Raw genomic sequence first — 21,145 nt, 5'->3', positions numbered from 1 at the left:
TTGTTATCTAATTAACATAAGGGACAACTAAAAGCTTCACAGACAAACCTTTAAATCACTGGCATGTTTTTCAATTAAATAATACAAGTCACACAAAACAAACACCTACTAATGTTTTGAGGACATTCCAGGTTCCCAAAAGACTTCTACCCAGCTTAAACGAAAAAATATAATTTCTGTGGGTCAATTTTGAATGTTTTTACCTGTTCCGGAGTTGCAACTGTTTCCTAAAGCAAACAAAGATGGTGACCGGAAGTGAATTTTTCTTCTTCTTTTGTTTTTAATGGCGGTTGGCAACAACTTTTAGGTGCATTACCGCCTCCCACTAATCTGGAGTGTGGACTAAGGAAAGTAATTCTCGAATACGAAAACCAAACAAACAAACACAAAATAAAACAAAATAAAATAAATATAATTCTCAAATTCTATTCACTAGACTTGTTGACTCCAAAAACTCCAAAAGAGGCTTCCAACACTCTTCACCAAAGCTTTTCTTTAATATATCAGTTATATTACCCTCTCTCATCTCTGGCCGGAAGTGACATCACTTCTTGCTCGTTTTGTAGCGCAACGAGTGTTAACGGTAGAAAACACGGGGGCAGAACGACGCCATCCAGTGTCTCTGAGGAACCGTTATTCTATTTTTAGGAGGCACAAAACTAACGTGATGCTGAAGGAACTTAAGGGAGGATTATTATTAGACTACTGCTATTTTCTGTGAAGCTATTCAAAATACAGAAAGTATCATTCAGTGACAAAAGTTTAAAAGTGCATGGACGATTCAATAACAGTGAACAGATGTAACGTTAGTAACATCTCACCAGTAGTAGGCAGAGTATAGATATTTACATAATAAATGGACCAAATGTTATTTTTTTGTTGTTGCAACTTTAAAAATGAGTTACCTCATTCAAAAGAAAGCTACCTGTTTGCCTACAAAAGAGTGAAGTTTAAGTCCTTCCCCTCTTTCCAGATCACAGAAAATGGGTGTCCACCCATTCAGCGATCCCGCCCACGCAGGAAGCAGTAGCAAGAAGACTTCTGCTTACCTGTCAGTTGTAGTCACTGCTAAATTCATGCATTACAGTCTTGGATTTGTCATTTGTTGGTGAAACTCCTGTCCTGACAGGAGGGAGTATCTTGAGCTGTATTGGTTTAAGCATGGACAGCGAGGGGAGAAAAGTGGTGGTCTGTGACAATGGGACAGGGGTAAGTCAAGTAGTGTCTGTTTTGTACCATGCCGTTACCCAACAGTCTATCAACATAACTGGTTATTGTCTTTTTTCTTTTGCAGTAACTTTTTAGCTGATATTCAAAGTGTTTTCTTCAAAAATGTCTCATGCAAACCTACACCAGCTGTGTTAAACATCTGTTTTATTTAAAAGTAGCTGCTCTAAGAGGGTAAACGTTTACTTCTGGATCATATGCAATGGTTGACATCTGAAGGGTGTGAATCTGTGTGCATACTGTAGCCTGATTCCACATCTGTCTAGACTTGTCACTCTCTGTATGTGCACACACAGCCATAAATGGATGTGATGCTTTGAACTGAGCAACAACTGGATGAAAAGCAGGACGAGAGATTTGAGATATAAAACATCCGGAGTGGCTCTTAAATACTGTATTGTGGCATGAAGATACTGACATATGTGAGGACAAACGTGAGTAATGAACCGTACCTGCAGTCAGAAACTTGTGACCTAATTCGTTTGCCTCTCTTTGGAATGCATTTCACCCCTTCAGGCTAAGGAATGTGTCCATAAAGACAAGTTGAGACACTACGGTACGAGGTGTAGTCATGACATGCAGAGAAGCAGCAGGCCATTTAAAAGCAATGCAACAATATACTTATGCCAAATGACTTATTGCACATGCTTTTAAAAATGTAATGAAATTGCATTTACATGTTCTGATGAATAATCTGGTGAATGCATCATAATAACACACTCTGGGACAGACAGATTAAGCCGGATTAAACTGAATGTAATTGATTTATGAATGGAAATCATCCATTCCAAAAGCCTTTAGTGTCGGAGTACAATTAATGTGAGTTAACACACGAAATAAACGAGAACTTTATTCACAAAAAAGTCCACGTTTGTTTCACTCTCACACCCCTCCCCAGTTTGTCAAGTGTGGCTTCGCTGGATCCAACTTCCCCGACCACATCTTCCCTGCCATGGTGGGTCGACCGATCATACGATCCAACACCAAAGTGGGCAACATTGAGATAAAGGTGGGATCACTCTAATGTCTTGCTTTGCATATGTTCCCCGTTCTTTGTCACTTATTAACACCAACTCTATGTGGTTGTATTCTGGTCAAAGCGAAGGGAATGCCTGCCTGGTAAGTCTGAACACACGCTATAAGACTTGTTAAGTTAATTAAACACCTGACCTACCTCCTCTCCTCTAGCTCCTCTTACCTCGCAGCTCAAACGTATCACCGTGTCTTAGATCGGTACACCTGTTAGCTGCCCGTAAGACACAGTTAAATTCATATTCTCACGTAACCTGAGGCCGTGCCGAGCACTCAGATTTATACTCCTCGTAATCCTCACGGGACATCTTGTGGAGCAGGAGTGCAAAGGCCACGTTGGCTTCATTTCATAATCCACAGCAGAGTCAAAACAAAGACATCACTGTCCACAAGATAGTTGTCTGTCTTTTTTGGTCAACTTCCTTTTCCCCCAAGACAGTATCAAAAGTTATCATCAGTTTGATTCTTAGTCTGATTATCCTTTGATCATATGTCACCTGATTTAAATTCTATATTCTGACAAAAATGTTTTTAAGGTTGCAAGTGTTAAGACAATACATTGATGTATATATTCCCCAATATATGGTGTTGTAAAAAGTATTGTTTTTGCATCTGTGCCTAAATTAAGGTATCAGGAATGACATTTTAGAAACAATACCAAGTCCTCGTCCTTTTTAACACAAAGCAAGACCAACACAGTTGCAGACTAACTGTAGAGTGCACACATTACAACTTCCCCCTATTCATAAGAAAAAATAACCCTAATCCTGTATTCCTAAAAATGTAAACAAACAGACATTTAACAGAAAGCTCAGCTCTCATCCCGTTGCTGACCTCCTCCCGCTCTCTCCCACCAGGACCTGATGGTGGGTGATGAGGCCAGCGAGTGCCGCTCCATGCTGGAGGTGTCCTACCCGATGGAGAACGGCATGGTGCGCAGCTGGGAAGACATGCTCCACCTGTGGGACTACACCTTCGGCCCCGACCGCCTGGACGTCAACCCGCCAGAATGCAAGGTAGAACACAACTGGGCAGATGTTGTACTCTATTAACATTTCTAACAATACAAGCTGCACGCGTTTCCTTGCAAAATGTTAGAGCTGCGAAATGTTGTGTGCAGCTTTTACGGAGGTTTGCAAGAAGCCTGCATTGTAATGGAATTCTACATTGTTGTGCTCGGTATCACAGCATTATCCTCTCTTTCTGTATCCTAGAATTAAAAACGTATGCTTGAACTCCCTCAGTTTGTATTGCATTTGTTTCTTCCTGAAGATCCTGCTGACCGAGCCGCCCATGAACCCCACCAAGAACCGGGAGAAGATCACGGAGGTCATGTTTGAGACGTACCAGTTCCACGGCATTTATGTGGCAATTCAGGCCGTGCTCACTCTGTATGCTCAGGGTAAGACATCAAGTCCAATCATATATCAATATGTAGTCGTTTGAATCGTTCGAATCGTTCTTTCATTTTCACTTTTTGATCTTAAATTGTTGTTTCTGGGAGCAAACTGTAATAATCGTGTGTTTCAGCGTTTAAAAACAAGACTCAAGAAGTCTAATTTCTAACTTTTCTGTTCTGTCAGACCTCCAGGATTATTGGAAATGTTTCATTAAATAATCTTTTGGGAATTGTTCCCGTCTACAGGTTTGCTGACCGGTGTGGTCCTCGACTCGGGGGACGGTGTCACCCACATCTGTCCCGTGTATGAGGGCTTTTCTTTACCCCACCTCACACGCCGGCTGGACATCGCAGGACGGGACATCACGCGGTACCTCATCAAGGTGAGCCGGGAGACTCCCAGCTCCATATTGCACATGAAGAAATGAGGGGAAAAAATATGCATAACAGACAAACGACAAAACCACTCACCTTTTTGTCTTCCCGCCATCAGCTCCTGCTCCTCCGAGGTTACGCCTTCAACCACACGGCCGACTTTGAGACTGTGCGTTTGTTGAAGGAGGAGCTCTGCTATGTGGGATACAACATCGAGCAGGAGCAGCGCCTGGCTTTGGAGACCACCTACCTGGTGGAGACGTTCACGGTATGGTGACGAACTGAATCCCAGGAAAGACATTTTAGTTTAAGTCGAAGGAAGGGTTCAGCATTTTGGGAAATTCTTGCTGAGGGTTAGACGAGAAGATCGGTACCACTCTTACACCTGTGCGGTAAATATGAAGCTAAAGCCAGCAGTTGGTTAGCTTAGCTTAGCATAAATACTGGAAAGAGGGGGAAATGGCTAGCCAGGCACCAAAAGTAAAAAAAGAATACCAACAAGTTATGTCTTGTTTGTTTAATCTGCTCAAAAAGTAAAAGTATTGTAAGTGTAAAAACAATAATTTGTGGCGTTATGGGGTGGTTTATGCTAACTTAGCTCTATTTAGTTAGCATACAAACATGGGAGTGGTATGAGTTTTCTTATCGAACTCTTGGCAAGAAAATAGATTAATAAGTGTATTTTCCCAAATATAAAAAAATGAATGTAATGCCACTATAAGAATAATTTAAACATGTTTTGATGCTGTGTAAGAAAAGACATTGCGGCACGCTGCTGCCATGTTGTTCTTTCTAAAGTTGGTTCCTTTCTGTTGTGCAGCTCCCTGACGGCCGGCAGGTGAAGGTGGGTGGAGAGAGGTTCGGGGCCCCTGAGGCTCTCTTCCAGCCTCACCTCATTAACGTGGAGGGAGCAGGAGTGGCGGAGCTGCTGTTTAACACCATCCAGGCTGCAGACATCGACCTCAGGTCTGAGTCTCCTCACTGCCGTCAGTACTGACGCCCTGAAGAAGACACACGGGGGATGTAGACAAGTCATTGTCTTTCTTCTTCTCTGTGCAGGGCAGACTTCTATAAGCACATTGTTCTGTCAGGAGGGTCCACCATGTACCCGGGACTTCCCTCCAGACTAGAGAGAGAGATGAAGCAGCTCTACCTGGAGAGGGTGCTGGACGGAGACACTAAGAAGCTATCAGTAAGAACTTTAGCATCCACTGACAACATGTCTGCTCTACTGGAGAATGATGCAGTCGGGATACAGCTGGGGAGATAATCTGTTTATTAAAACACAGCAGCAACACAATGTTGGATAAGGTTATCGTTTAGAACTTTAAAAATCTCTTCAATACCTTTGCATAAAATCATAACAACAATGTTAAAACATGTTCCAGTCATTCAATACATGTTAAATAGCATTGACAATAGAGCTCTTTTACTCTTTTTGTAATGGAAATTGCATTTGACAAAACAATCTCAGCCTGAGGTCCACTTACTCGCTTGTTCTGGAGCTTTTGAGCACATCACATGGTCATTAAGACCAATACTGAAAGTAAGTGGACCTTGGGAGCAGTCTGGTGCTCCAACTAACAAACAGAGAGAGACACATACACTCATAGAGAGAACTCACCTCTCCTTTTCCCTCACCTGTGTAGAAGTTTCGGATCCGCATCGAGGACCCTCCCCGGCGTAAACACATGGTGTTCCTGGGCGGCGCGGTGCTCGCCAACATCATGAAAGACAAGGACTCCTTCTGGCTGAGCCGGGCAGACTACGAGGAGAAAGGCCTGGGAGTGCTGCAAAAACTGGGAGGTGGAATCAGATAAAAAATGACAGCATCACCCAGATATTTCAGCTTTTATATCAACTTCTCACCTCTTATAGCCTGGCATGCTGGATGAAACATATTGTACTCAATGTACTTCACGGGAAATGGCGCTCCTTCATTCCTGCTAGTGCTGGAACAATATTTCGATTAATCGACTGACAAAAAAGTGACAATTGTCTTTGATGGCCAAGTTTTCCTTTCTTTATATCATTTAAAAGTGGACATGTTTGAGTTTTCTGACATGTCATAGACTTCATTACTTCATCTCAAAAATATTTAATAATATAAATAACTGTTAGCTGCTGCTGAGTTGAGGTTTTGTAACAGAAAATCAATCCCCAGACTGAAAATATTTTGTTACATCCAACGAAAAAGTGAAACCCAATATTGTGCTTTTTAAAAGGCTACTGCAATGCTGGGAAACGCCACTGACTGATGTAGAAAATGTGAAATATTTTAAATGGTAAATAATCATAAACCTGAGAAACAAAGTAGCTTGCTAGCTCATTGTAATCAATACTTAGCTTATTAAGATATTCTCTGTCTTGATATTTTCTTTGCATTTGGGCAATATCAGTATTTGATTCGTCAGATTTAAGGATTGCTTCACCAACTTTCAAATAAATTTGATCAAACATGCAAAATGAAGGCTTTTGTGAAAAGTGAGCAGTTCTTTCTTTGATTTGTTAAAAGCTGCAATAAAGTCCAAAAATAAAAAATGAGGTTAGAATGTCGTCGCTCTTGAATAAACCGCACATCTGAGGGTGCTGGTGGTTTAACAGCAGGAGTAAAAGGGTGTTTGCTTCCATCTGGTGGTTGAATTCCTTTAAGACATCCAATCACAATCAAACAGAACCAAACTGAATGCAACACTGTCAACAGATATTGCAATTTTTTTTTTATTGCGATACGGAGTTACCTGACAAAATACAGTCATGTGTTTTTTCACACAAGAAAAATAAATAGTGAGCTCTCACAATGAACACATGCTTCACGCGCACCACATTCGCAGAACCTTCACGTTAAATGAAAAAGCATGCAATAATGTTCAAAACACAGAGTCATAGTTCTCAAAATGAACCCCCTCAGCTGATTTAAAAACTCCCGATATGTTGAAAATCCATACTTAGGTTTGATATCTACCCGACGAGTTGAACAATTAAAAGTTAGTTTTAAAATACACAACGTGATAACTGATAATGACACGGAGTAGAACAGTCAGTTGATAGTGATGACTTGCAGCAGGGGCCACCAGAAGCTGGTGACCTTTGACATTTACATTCTACCAGTCACCGAGAGGTCCTGGTTTATTGGTCAGACCGGTTGTGACGTTATTTTACAGTACGGCCAAGAGGAACAGTAGAACTCAAAAAAAAGCGGCGAGTTGAAAGGTGAAATGAATGCAGTTGTGAAGGGGTTAAAGTCTGACACGTTGTTTTTAATACATTCGCGAGTCATTCAGTAAATCTGTCGCAGGTTGTCTCGGCGCGTCGATGTGATGTTGTTTCTCACTCGGGTTTTAAAAAACAAGAGAGCCCGATGCTTTTCTTGCCACTTCCCTCCTACTCGCTCATTACTCCACCTGCCAAAAAAACACTTAATAGAATACGCGAGCGGGGAGGAGAGTCTGCACTAAAATAAGCAAAAAAAATGAAATTGTCTCCGTGGTCGACTCTAAAAATAAACAGCTGATTTAAAAGCTTCCCTCGAGCTTGACATTTCTTTCAAGGTAAACACCTGTTGTATGACAAGATGGCCTCTCTTTATCTGTGCTTCTTTGTCACTTTGGTATTGAGGTTTGGTCTCGGCTATAACGCATCTCACCCTTTTTTTGTCTAACTGTATTCCAGGGAGCACCGAAAAAAAAGCCTTTTAACAACGTGGTATCCATCCAACATAAAAGTGAAGTAATAAAACATCCAAGTGTCTTTTTAGATTGTTGCCCAGAACTATACTGTGAAAGGGTTACATCACCACGGTGGACTATTCGCCTTCTCGGTGTGCGTACAGGAAGTGATTTTCGTTTCCAGGCAACAGTAGTCTCACAGAATTTGTCTTTGGATTTGAGCCTCCACACGTTTTTTAATGATGTAATCCCTATCGCGGTATAACTCTGGGTTCACGTTTCAAATAACAAAACAAAATCCATTTATTACACATTTTCCATGTCACAAATAGTAGTACACTGCTTTACACCAGCAGCCACACTGAGCGGTACATAGTACAACCGTTGGTCCTGCTGTGCTCGGCATTGTTGGTCCATTTTTTTCAGGAAAGAGTTTACCGTTAAAGGTCTGCTCCTAGTCTGGAGAAGGGTTGGGGTTTTTTTCAAAAACGAGTCCTGAACCCACGACGAGACACAACACACCGCCCGGAGAAAAAAAGAGACAGAACCAGAGAGAGAGAAAGAGAGAGAGAAAGCGAGAGCAACCATCCATCTCCTCCTCCTCCTCCTTCCTCCCACTCACTCCTCACACACCGACTCGCTCAGGTCCACGGCGCCACCTCTGGTGAGCCGCCGCATCTTGCTGAAGTCGTGGTCGGTCCTCAGGTAGGAGAGCGAGGGCCCCCCCTCGCTGTGGCTGGCCAGGTCCTGGGGCTGGGCCTGAGGCGGCAGGGCCCTCATCTCGCCGCCGCTGCGCCAGTACAGGATGTATTGCTGCGGGTCGGACACTCCGAAAGTGGCGGCGCACTGCTGCGCCAGGGCCTCGCTCGTCTCCCCGGCTCTCCACTGCAACGTCCGCACGGCGCTCTGCTCCCCGTCCTGGAACAGTATCCGAACGCACCTCTGGAGGGAAGGAGGGAGGAGAGAGAGGGGAAAACAAGAGTGAATATATACTGTATTCATGCAAAACAGAGGTCAAGGGGCTTATGGAGTGAGGGCAAAAGAGGGGGAGGAGAGCGAGCGAGAGCTGTGCGAGCACACAGGCTGATAATCCACCGTGATGAATGGTGCTCATAAAAGACATTCTCTCTCTAAAAAGAAAGCTCCTGCTTCCCACACACACAACCAGCAGGTCCGAGAGCTTCGTATGAACAGTCGTGTTCGGGAAATTGCTCTTTTTTCTCTGTTGCAATATTACAGCTTCATTGACAAACTCCCAATATCAATCCAGTGGAGCGCGTCCACGATCCGAGCTCACCACATATCATCCATTAAGCTCGCTCCCTCTGGTGTTCTGGTGAAGTTTTTTCCCCGACACTTGCATCCAAACTTTTCAAAAAAGAACAGAAAGCGCTCAAACACGCAACTAACGAGTCCCTCTCAACAATTGCCACTCTTCAAACACTTCACCTAACCTGAGCGATGATATAACGCCAGATTCAGCCACCTACAGACGCCCTCACAGCGCTCCTCAGAACACACACAGTGAAAACCTGCTCAACATAATCCTTTCACCAAACATCCAAGCTTGAGAAACCAGCTTGCTCAGCCACGCACAGACACACACACACATCCTACCTGCACACACAACACACAACTACCCCCCCCCCCCAAACACACACACACACACACACACAGATGCACAAGCAGCCAAATATGCTCTAAAAAGACAAAGAAAGACACACAATCAACAGGTCTGCCATCATCAAAAACTTACAGAGTCACTGAGCTCCTCGCTGTCCGTGTGCATATTGTGTTTGCCTGCTTCGATGGGTAGATGCAGCTCAATAAATTTCATGTTATCTGACCGCCCACTTCTTCATAGCACTTGGCTCACTGATCCCGCCTGTGTCAGTGGAAAAACTGGCTGCCGGGTGAGTTAGATCGGCTATTTGAAGCCAGGAGAGGCACCACGTGACGAGACAGAAGCGTTGTGGATGACAATGCCTTCCCTCCCCCCCCCCCCCCCCCCACCACCCCACCATGGCATCTGGTGGACTGTTTTACCAGATCTGGGGCCGGGAGGGTGACAATAGTAGTGTAGTAATAGAGTGTAGGTGAAAGTCGGTGTATTAGTGCCCCGTCGTAAGCCAGATCAGCGGATTACCTCTAAAAATGCTCACGACTAATGACAGATGAATTTGGAAACGCAGAGAGGAGGGAAACCCATGTGTCGTTTCATTTCTGACGGATGAACTACACGCTTCCACCATTTGCTCGACCTCAGGAATATTTGAGTGCTGCCCTCGACTTCAGTAATACCTGAGATCAACTTTGAGTCAAATACGGGTCGCTGTTGCCCGTTTCTGGCCCACCTGTCGCTGTCACAGCTGTAGAATACGGTAATCTGATGTCCTGCATCGCCATCAGTGTAATTAATGTAAAGTCTGATCTCTTTCGGGGGATTATCGCCTCGTTTGCGTTCTGCCTTTTTGTGGCCGTTCAATGAAACACGACACAGGTTCAGGTTTGAATCACGAAATGTGGAAACAGTTTGTCAATTATTCGTAGTGTCTTTTTGGAATTTCGGAATAAATCTGTCCGCATTTCATCTTATTATTGTGACCCTGATTGGTCCATCAGAAGATGAGAGATGAGACACGAGTTAAGAGCCAACCAATGGTGACCTGACCTACACAGACTCTTGAAAATCAGTCAGATCATGGTTGAGTCCCAGATATGATCTCCCTTTACATCATGCAGTGTCTTCCTGGTTTAAGTTGATTTCTTTTTTTAGGATTTAAGGTGATAGACTGAACTTTGTGGTTCCAAAAGTCCGAGATATTATGTTACCTGTGCAACGTCTGCAATAAAGGATTGTACGGTGCCCCTGCTGTCAATCACTTTTTATTACTCGTTGTTTCGATCCACACACAAAATAGGTTCCAGTCTATATTTTAGGAAGCTCTGAATCACTCTACCCCTCCAGCATCACAAAGCATGGGACCTCTCTCTCTCTTCTGTGAATACTCTCATAATCCAAAGTACTGAGAGCGTTGAGAAAGCAAATAGTAAATCACTGAAACATCAAAACGTAAAACATTTTAAATAGATTTTTTGGAGAACATCCCATAGAACTGTTTCACTGCATAACAAGCAGGAGTTCCTACGCTCCGCACATCAATCAGCTCTTCGCACAGGGCAGCTATGTGTGACAGCTATAAAGTAGATTACTGTGCAAACCCACACATGCCGTAACACTACAAGTGTTTCTGTGTTGTGCTACTCCAATAAAGAAAAACAACCATCTGGCACTGCACCGACCTGGCTCTGCTGGCTCTCCTTTTGTCTCCGGGCCTCTCGGCTCCGTCTGCAGCTCCACTCCTTCAGAGCCTCCTGGGCCTCCGGGGTCAGGCAGCCTGAGAGCTGCTGCTCCCTGTCCAGGCTCTGGATCAGACACAGGCTGGCGTACACGCTGGTCAGGTAGTACCCACCTGGAGCCAAAAGCAAACAATAAAAAGAGGACACAACTTCGAGTCACTGTAGATAACAAATAGTCTGAAGTAACAGTTCAGAGCAGGACTTTCAGAGCAGATTCATGAGCAGGCAGAGCAACATATTGGTTTAATACTGGTGCGTTTTCTTACCAGTAAGAATGTAAGAAAATACAGATAGTAAAATATGAAATGACCTAAATGTAATTAGTCGCAAGTAATTAACATCTAGAGCTGAATTTATTTACTTGTCGATGCACATAAAATGAATCAATAATAAATTCAGTAATTTTCCTTCGGAAACAATTGTATTTGCTGGTTTTCTTAGTCTTCTATGATCGTACTTTATATATAATTAAATATGTTTGGTTTTTTGGGCTGTTGTGTTGATCAAACAAGCAATTTAAATATGTATGTCCACTTGGGTGTAGTGACATTTTGTGGGCATTTGTCACTATTTTCGGACATTTAACACAATATTGATCAATGAATGGAGAAAATAAATGGCAGATTTATTGATCGTGAAAAGAATCTTGAGTTGCAGCCAAGTTACTGGCCAAGAGTAGTCGACTCTCAAGCTTAAGTCACATAACTCAAGTCAACACATGCTGAATTAGAGGGGGGTGTATCCTATCTACCTGAATACAGGTTGTCCCATATGTTATGAGACTCCAATGTGTGAATAGTAAAAGGTCAATCGTTACTCCATTAAGAGCCGAGGTCGTACCCTCTCCTCCGAGCCAGGAGGGCTCCAGCAGCTCCATCATGTACTCCACCTCTATCAGGATGTGAGGCCTGTTGCACTCCACAATCACGTAGGACAACGACGGCAGGAAGTCTTCCCAGCTCACTTCCTGTCCTGCAAAGACAACAACAGGACGTAAGTTACTTATCATTTGGATAATATTATGTACATATCATAGCAATTTGTATGGACAGAAAAGGAGAAAAAAGTTGTTTTTTTGGGTAAAAATATAAAACAGCCAATATTCAGCCTTACTACCCCGATGATGCATCCTTTTGCAGCCGGTGGTGCTGAGAGGCAGACAGGTCGTGCTGCAGCTCACAGAGATACAGTACGCCTGAAGTGTGGAGCTCTTGAGAGTGAAAAGACACTCTCGCCTTTGCAAAGATTGTGTTGACCTCCATTCCTTTTTTTCAAGGAAGCTTTCTTGAAATCAGAGTCGTTTTTTTAGGACTACTTGTTTACTTTAGAGCCTTTAAAATCCAGTGAAATAGTGTGAATGTTCTCACCGTGTAAGGACCCCATGGCCTTGTGCACACACTTGCACACCTGCAGCAGCAGCAGCACCTTGTCGATGGGGGAGTGCGTCCTCTGCATCAGCAGCAGCTTCTGCTTCACCCTCTCCACCTCGCGGCTGTCGGGGACGCCCGTCCGCACGCCGAGCTGCTCCATGGCGCCGTCCCCCTTCAGGCGGATCATGTTCTGGGTGAGGCGCTGGCTGGTGCCGTCCTGGTTGTGCGACGCCACCAGAGCTTTCTCCAGGTGGGACCTCAGGGGCCGGAGCACGCAGGAGAACATGGCCCGCTCCAGCGCCAGGTCTGAGGACAGAGGGGTTCATCGTTTGGCTGAGCCTGAGACATTGCTTTTGTACTCCTGTGAGGCTGTTTTTTTCCCCCTGTAGACAGAGTTTTATTTCTTTTGTCATTTGCAGGTGGAGAAACATGTCTAGAGGCGCTGGCAAGAGGCCCAGACAGGTATGCTGTTAGTGCTGTTGAATTATTTAACTGAATGAAAGTGTCAACAATGGAAATGGAGGCGCTTTCTTCCTCTTGTCGAAAAATGTTTAAATAAATACCGAAGACATTTTTCTTTTCATTCTTTTCATCAGGACATTTCATTTCTGGAGGATAGCAACGTTCACACAACATAGAATGTGTCAAAAGCTAGTTACTCTAAAGCTAGTTACTCTAAAGCTAGTTACTCTAGAGCTAGTTACTCTAAAGCTAGTTACTCTAGAGATAGTTACTCTAGAGCTAGTTACTCTAGAGCTAGTTACTCTAGAGCTAGTTACTCTAGAGATAGTTACTCTAGAGCTAGTTACTCTAGAGCTAGTTACTCTAAAGCTAGTTACTCTAGAGCTAGTTACTCTAGAGCTAGTTAATCTAAAGCTAGTTAATCTAAAGCTAGTTACTCTAAAGCTAGTTACTCTAGAGCTAGTTACTCTAGAGCTAGTTACTCTAGAGCTAGTTACTCTAAAGCTAGTTACTCTAAAGCTAGTTACTCTAGAGCTAGTTACTCTAGAGCTAGTTACTCTAGAGCTAGTTACTCTAGAGCTAGTTACTCTAAAGCTAGTTAATCTAAAGCTAGTTACTCTAAAGCTAGTTACTCTAAAGCTAGTTACTCTAGAGCTAGTTACTCTAGAGCTAGTTACTCTAAAGCTAGTTACTCTAAAGCTAGTTACTCTAGAGCTAGTTACTCTAAAGCTAGTTACTCTAGAGCTAGTTACTCTAGAGCTAGTTACTCTAGAGCTAGTTAATCTAAAGCTAGTTAATCTAAAGCTAGTTAATCTAAAGCTAGTTACTCTAAAGCTAGTTACTCTAGAGCTAGTTACTCTAAAGCTAGTTACTCTAGAGCTAGTTACTCTAAAGCTAGTTACTCTAGAGCGAGTTAGTCTAGAGCTAGTTACTCTAAAGCTAGTTACTCTAAAGCTAGTTACTCTAGAGCTAGTTACTCTAGAGCTAGTTACTCTAAAGCTAGTTACTCTAGAGCTAGTTACTCTAGAGCTAGTTACTCTAAAGCTAGTTACTCTAGAGCTAGTTACTCTAAAGCTAGTTACTCTAAAGCTAGTTACTCTAGAGCTAGTTACTCTAAAGCGAGTTAGTCTAGAGCTAGTTACTCTAAAGCTAGTTACTCTAGAGCTAGTTACTCTAGAGCTAGTTACTCTAGAGCTAGTTACTCTAGAGCTAGTTACTCTAAAGCTACTCTAAAGCTAGTTACTCTGAAGCTAGTTACTCTAAAGATAGTTACTCTAAAGCTACTCTAAAGCTAGTTACTCTGAAGCTAGTTACTCTAAAGATAGTTACTCTAAAGCTAGTTACTCTAGAGCTAGTTAGTCTAGAGCTAGTTACTCTAAACAGGCAGCTCAATGTGGAACGGTTGTGTCAGTTTCTCAAGACAGGAATAAAAAAAGTCAAACCCCAACAGCAGAATACATTCCTACAGTACTCTTTCATACACGGTGACTCTTCATCAGAGAGAGACCCACAGGTTCACATATTTATTTACATGCTGGGAGCCAAAGGCAAAAATACATTTCCAGGGCCTCTTTTTAACCCCTTGTTTATGTTTTCCTAGCACCTGTAAAGCTAACATTCTGGAGATACAGTTTCATTTTTGGCCTGACAACAGTGATGTGTAATGCAAAACAATCTGGGGTTTCGTTACACATGCATGCTCTCACACGTGTAAACACACACACACAGTGATTCTCCTGCAGTCAGTGGGCAGTCCTGACTAAGTGGGTAATAATTCTCCAGTGCACACTGTTTTCCACTCGTCATCAATATCCTCCTCTCCCTCTCTCATGTTTCCCTCCTGTATAATCCCCCAACATCGCCCCCCTCCCCCTCCGTCCCCCAGCTACCTTACTATATCATTCTCCCTTATGATTAATCATTCACACCCTCCATGCTCTCCATGTTTCTCCACCTCCCTCTCCTCCCAGCATCCCTCTCTCTTTTACCAGCTCTTCAGAGTAACAGATGCCATGTAATGCGATTACAGCCTCGTTAGTTACCGGCTAGTTCTGAGGAATAAAACGGTCTTTTTCCAGCTATTACCCATAGATCTCTGTAACTGATTACAGTTTCAAAGTATCCTGCCTATTTCAATCCCTCCCTCCCACCCTCCCCTGAATCGTGCTGCTCTTCAAGTGAGCGTGGGACTGTGATATCTTTTTATGATAAACGAGGGGGAGAAGAAAAAAAAAAAGAAAAAATGCAAATGCCTCCCACCGACGCAATGCGAGATAAATCAGAAAACAGAGCGCAGGACGGAAGGATGGGAGGAAGGAAGGAAGGCAGCGGCCGACCGCTCTTCCCCCGAAGCCTCTGCACTGCCAGGCAACCATCCATCGTGACACATTCACGCATAAACACACCTGCGAACACACACACACTCGGCCGCACTCAAAGGAGTCCAAAAAAGACAAACCTACGCACAGGACTGTGTCAAAAGATCTAACCAGAATCCTCCCAGTTAGCACCCTGCGATGCCTTTACAATAACCAGAAGAATCGCGCTTTGAATGTGATGGATGTGAGTGCAGCCGCGTCAGTGAAGGGCTTTCCTAATGCTGTTTTCTAAACACCAGAGACAATATGAGCTCCCCCCCCCACGCAAACTACTTTGTGTTGACAGTGCCTTTCAGTGGAGCCTGGGCAGCCCACCATTTATGAGAAAAAGGCTGTCTGTTCCCATAGACCTGCGTCCTCTGGCACCGTGCTCTATTGAATCAGTGTTTTCTAACAGTACGGCTTATTTTCTTCACATTTCTCTGCCTCCTGCTGTCCCCCGGTGCACTCTGCACCGTCTCCTCGTTCTCGATGTGACAAACTTAATCACGCAAACCAGAAATTGTCACGAGGTTGAGAAGATTGAGTTCCGAATGTAATCCGGCACAGTCGGCTAAATTCTATTTGCAGATGAAATACAATTGTTATTTCTTCGGTTTCAATTGTGGAGAATGACTTTTATGTGCACAGTTCCACATTTACGAAATATAAAACACTTTCTAATAAGGTATACCTTGTAGGAGATGCTTGCTTTACATTTCACTTCTACAGATTCAGGGTATAATTAAATCTGTCCGAGTTTAGTTCTGCTGCATCAACATGAACCTTCCTCATGACAGGAAGTTGGATCAACCAATCAGATTGTTTGAGGCCTAAGGCTGCACTATATATCGTTGAGATATGGTGGGCCATCTCTTCTTGACCTGCAATTACTCATTTACTTTACTAAGTGCAAGAAAACGGGAATTAAGTTACTTCACTGCCTCACAAGACGTATGCACTCTTAAGAAAAACATGTCCATGCTATCATTCAAATTGATGTCAGCTGTATTGTGTATTGACACGTTCACCGGGTTCGTGTTTTGCTTACCTTTCTCGTTCTCGGGCACCAGCGTCTCGATGGGAGGCTCCAGCTCTCCGCTGTCCAGCAGGCAGCACTTTGCCTGAGACAGAAAGAAGCGCAGACCCTGCAGGAGCTGCACAGGGGTCACACGGGAAGAGGAAGAGGAAGAGGAAGCCAGGGATTTGAGCACCTCTCTCTGTGCCTGGAGGAAGTCCTGGACCATGCCGCCAAAGATGGAGCGCTTGTCCCTGGACAGCTCCTCCACCAGTCGCGTCAGCCGCTTGTCCGGAGCGAAGAAACAGACGAACGCCTCGCTCATGCGGTGCAGCCCGCCGCGGCCTCGAGAGCGCACGAGCGGCGGACGCTGGTAGTCGTGAGCCTGGGCCTGGGCCGTGCTCTCTGGATCGGAGTCCGAGTCGGTGTCCTCGTCCATGCTGCTGAAGGAGCTGCTGCTGTCGAGCTCGGCGAGGGACGGAGCCGGGCGGCGCTCCAGGGCCAGAACCGCCACCTCGATGCCTTGGTCCTCTGCCCGGATGGACTGCCGGGCCTGTGGGGGCCCCTCCAGATTTGCAGATGTCTTGATTGGGACAGAAGTGTGTCAGTTTATTTAAAAAGAAATAAGAAAGCATGTTTAATTTGAGACATTGATGGTTGTTAATATCAATACAAAACATGAAAATGCTGCTGTAGAGATGCTTTTCTTCAACATTCTAAAACTCACAGTCCCACATAGAAGTGAGGGAACGGTCTGAGAAACAAAGATGTAAACACGTATTACTTGTGGCACATAGACAGACATCGTGTCCTCTTCGTCCGCAGAACCCGGTGATACGGCGGTGGTTCTCCTCAGGACGCTCGCCCCAGGGTGAACCTTTCTCTGTGGGTTGCTGCCGGCCTTCTGCAGCCTCTCCGACCCGCCCGGAAGCTCCAGTGACGAGGGAGGCGAGTAGGAGCCGACCCCCTCCAGGGACAGATTCATGGAGGACTCAGAGAGCCGGAGCCGCATGCTGCGCTTGAAGCGGTGCCGTTTATTGGCGGCACTGTGGTACATGAGTTGTGGCTGCTGCAGAAAAGGAAAAAAAAGTCGATTCGGTCCTTCATCTCGCAAGAGGCAGTGGCTTTCTGATCTGTTTGTTTTTCAAAGGGTATAAAGTGAAGTGTAGTTCCATTAGCTGTCATATAGGAGGATGGATTCAGAGCCGTTGTAATGGACTTAACTTTAAAAGAGTGACGTTTTCAGGCCTACAAGAAACGTGGCTGACATTCCTATTAAGGTTCTGATTCTATAGATTCAGGTACATTTAAGTCTTTAAATCTCCGAGAGCTCACGTAACCATAGCACCGTCGCTACTTACCATGCTGACCTCCAGCTGCAGGAAGAGCGGGTTGATGAAGCAGAGTTTGCCCGGTCTGCACAGGGCCAGACGCAGGTCCTGGGCCGCCGACGTCTGGCCCTGGCTGACGCCGGTTGACGCCACCGGGTACACCGGTCCGTTTTTGATCTCCGAAGCCGTCGGTGTTCTCCAGAACTCTACTCCAGGGAGAAGAAGAGAGTTTGGATACCAACGTTTTGCAGTTACACGTTCAATGACTGTAGCTTAATTTGATCTTTTTTGTGTGCAGCAGTTGCGCACATATTTAAAAATCAATGTGGGAATGAGTCACTCGTGTTACATAGAAACAGAAAAGCGATACAATATGTGCTATAATGTATAATGTAGGTTTGTCTGACTGGAGCACACTGCTTTTGCACAACCACGGTGAGAAAGAGTCTTTTGTCTCTGAGCTGCAGTCCGTGACACATGCTGTGTCTTACTCGTGTCATTTGCCACTTGAAGTCACACCTCGTTCTCTGCTGGTGCATATAAGTACGTTACCGTGTTAAAATAGATGCCAGCTGGCAGTCACTACTATAGTCACTTAATCCTTTTACTCTTTTTTTAAACATTTGAAACACTTTGCTGAGGAGAAGCCACTACAGAGCAAGCTCAATGCATGCTCACAGTATCCAATGCTGCAAGGCGGTATGTTAAGGATGCTGAACTTTAGTTTGATAGTTAGCGACACAAAGAATATATAAATATTAGCGGTGTAACGATACGCGTATTCGTATTGAACCGTTCGGTACGAGGCTCACGGTTCGGTACCGTTCGAATTTCTTTTTTTTTTAAACGTTTATTTAACCAGGTAGTCCCATTGAGATTAAAAATCTCTTTTGCAAGATGTAAGTAACAACACTACATAACATTAAGGAGCAGTTTTTGTTTTTTATGCTTATGTGTTGCTAAGAAGACACTCCAGAAGACGGGTCACTCAGGTATAGTTCAGTTGGTTAGTTGGTGGGTAAAGTGAGTCAACAGGCATGCTAGCATTGCTGCGAGGCTAGCACCTGCTGCTAATGCCAGATGAAAAGTCAGGGGGTCACCAAAGGTATTACAATTCATCCTGAGGAGCGGCATGGATGTCTGTACTCGGACGAGAGGCCTTCACCGTACCTTGTCCCATGTGTGAGATGGCCTCCAGCTGCCTGTGTGTTGTGGCTTTAGCGATGGCCTCTGGTAGCTGCAGCGGGAAGGGCAACACATCTCTGCAGACGAGGGTAGAAGCGACACGAAAAAGAAATGAAATGAAACCCCCCGAGGACACGTGCCAGATGTCCAGAAGGTCTTGGCTGAGTGACATCAGGTGCATTTGCATGGCCAGAAGTATGTGGACACCCACGCGCGACATCTCCACTCTTCTGGGGAGGTTTTATACAATATTTTGGGACCTGGCTGAAGAGGTTTGCTGCCATTCAGCCCAGAGAGTATAAGACGACGTTACAGTTCATCGGAAAAATGTCGGAAAAGGTCAGAGCCAATCAAAAGAAGAGGAAACTGGGAAAACTATTTGTATGGACCTCGATTTGTTCAGAGGGGCGTTGCCACGTAGCAACAAACGGCCTTCTCTAAACTGTTATGTTATCAGGAATTCCCCTCATTGGAACTCGGGGGGGAAACCATGCAAAACAGCCCCCCAGCTGTCCACATGCTTTTTGGCCATGCTGTGTTTTCAGTTCCCACAATGCATCACCTGCTGATACAGTAGAAGGCCACCAGTCGACACAGGTCAGGGAAGGTGAGCGCCGAGTTCTCCAAGGCGAATGCTGGTTGTGGAAGAGACAGAGTGTGACTGACAGCTGTGGAAGGCAGTGGGACACTTGTTCAAACCTAGCAGGAAAAATAATGCGGAGAACCCTTCGTCTCTGTCCTACACCATTTCACCCGGAGAGTGTGTGAGCCGCAGCTGTTGCGTGGATGACACGCGCTGATCTAGCTTTCTTTTCATACTCACTGGAGTCGTCCTCACAGATGAAGCACTCCTTAACGGAGGAGGCACTTTTGTCCGCCGTCACACTCAAACACAGCACCTTCCTCTGGCTGGAGCTGCATTTACGCACCAAAAAGGTCTGGAAGCGCCAACAACCACCACAAGGAAAGAGGAATAAAGCGCAGTCACGTTAAAAATACATTTTCTTTTTCACAGATTATTCCGGAGGAGGCACAGATGGTGCAAATAGCAACGTAATGTACAAAATAATAAGCAAGATACATCATGAATATTCAGCTATCAGTGTGCAGTCAAAGCCTCAGAGAAGCCATATGAAACCAAAACGATTGGTGTCTTTGTTAAAATGACACATGTCCATGTCTTTGGTTTAGGATGAGCAAAAGTGTACTTTCACCTTTGGGGAAATTGAAGCTTAATTAGTTAAATCCCACAGTTTTATGATTTTCTTTAGTTTCTTGAAATATATCAATGTGCCCCAAATTGTTTTCCTGTGTTCCTTTAACTCATGAGGTCCTGTGATTGAAATAACCCGACTAGTCCGCACCCCGACAGGCTCCCTCAGCAGGACGTAGAGGGCGGAGTCCTTGTTGAGTGACAGCTGCAGCCACACGGGATGTGTGAGCAGCAGGCGATCCAGGACGCTGAAGACCCGCTGAGGGCCTCGATGGGTGCTGCCCATCTCCTGCATCTGGAACACAGGAAGTACAAGGTTATTATTAAAAAGAAAACAGCAGATAATTCGTTTGAACATCCGTTTCGACAAAATAAATCACAAGATTAGCTTTGCAACGACTAGATGTATGTCCACAAGGTCTTTGTCATACATACAGATTTTCTTTTTGTATGTTTTTGTCAATGAGTTCAGCGGCAATGAGTAAAGTCTTTATATTTATTATATGAGAGCAGTTTGCACAGATTTTCCTTTAGACCTGTGCCCAGACCGTGGCCCTTAAAGCTGAAGTGAAACCTACGCACTACGCGAGTGTACTTATACTGTGAAGAGTTGTGTGAGTGTGAAGGTGAACATACACATGTCGCAAGCGCTACATCGTGCCTTTATTACTTCGATCAATATCCCATCTGTTCGATATATATCGCACTGGATTTATCGGCAAAACTCCAACATGAGTGAGAGGACGTTGTGGTTCATGATCGTCATCTTAACCTCTCAGCTAAGCTTCACCTGCAGTCTGAAGGTTTGAACCAACTCATCCGTCACCAAACTTCACTTCACAGCTCCAAAAGGATATTTCAGCAGCTTTACATCCTTCTGTTCAATCTCTAATCAACGTGTTGTTGTTGTTGTTCTGTCTTCACTGTCACAACCGAAAACACAACATATTTCAGAAAAATCGATGTGTTTGAAAAAGACTGGAATAAAATGCACCTTTACAATCATTCAGTGTGAACTCTGTGTTTTCCTTATTTTTTGGCCCTTATTGTATTTATTTATCTTTTTGAATTGATGATGTGACAGTGATCTGGTGTCTCCTTAAGAAAAGGAATTTAAACCTCAACCTCTATCTCTCTCTCCTCTCTCT

At 44.4% G+C, this 21,145-nt stretch overlaps 2 protein-coding genes across 2 annotated transcripts; one reads left to right on the top strand and one right to left on the bottom strand.

Moving 5' to 3' along the window:
• Positions 1-1,033: 1,033 nt before the first annotated feature.
• On the top strand, positions 1,034-6,658 carry LOC306796271 (actin-related protein 2). The gene is made up of 9 exons (XM_079295123.1): positions 1,034-1,209; positions 2,126-2,236; positions 3,117-3,275; positions 3,532-3,661; positions 3,905-4,041; positions 4,152-4,301; positions 4,854-4,999; positions 5,093-5,225; positions 5,683-6,658. Exons 1-9 carry the CDS (start codon positions 1,162-1,164, stop codon positions 5,851-5,853), a joined length of 1,185 nt encoding a protein of 394 aa, XP_079151249.1. The 5' UTR covers positions 1,034-1,161; the 3' UTR covers positions 5,854-6,658.
• Positions 6,659-8,319: 1,661 nt separating this feature from the next.
• Positions 8,320-20,292, bottom strand: rin1b (Ras and Rab interactor 1b; the record flags this gene model as incomplete). Its single annotated transcript, XM_079295431.1, has 11 exons — positions 8,320-8,643; positions 11,005-11,174; positions 11,902-12,033; positions 12,429-12,737; positions 16,302-16,851; positions 17,053-17,337; positions 17,630-17,805; positions 18,770-18,861; positions 19,347-19,419; positions 19,608-19,722; positions 20,149-20,292. 11 exons carry the CDS (start codon positions 20,290-20,292, stop codon positions 8,320-8,322), a joined length of 2,370 nt encoding a protein of 789 aa, XP_079151557.1.
• Positions 20,293-21,145: the final 853 nt, after the last annotated feature.

This window comes from Melanostigma gelatinosum, assembly GCF_949748355.1.
Source record: "Melanostigma gelatinosum genome assembly, chromosome: 23".
NCBI lineage: Eukaryota > Metazoa > Chordata > Actinopteri > Perciformes > Zoarcidae > Melanostigma > Melanostigma gelatinosum.
This window is presented reverse-complemented; position numbering and strand designations above follow the sequence as displayed.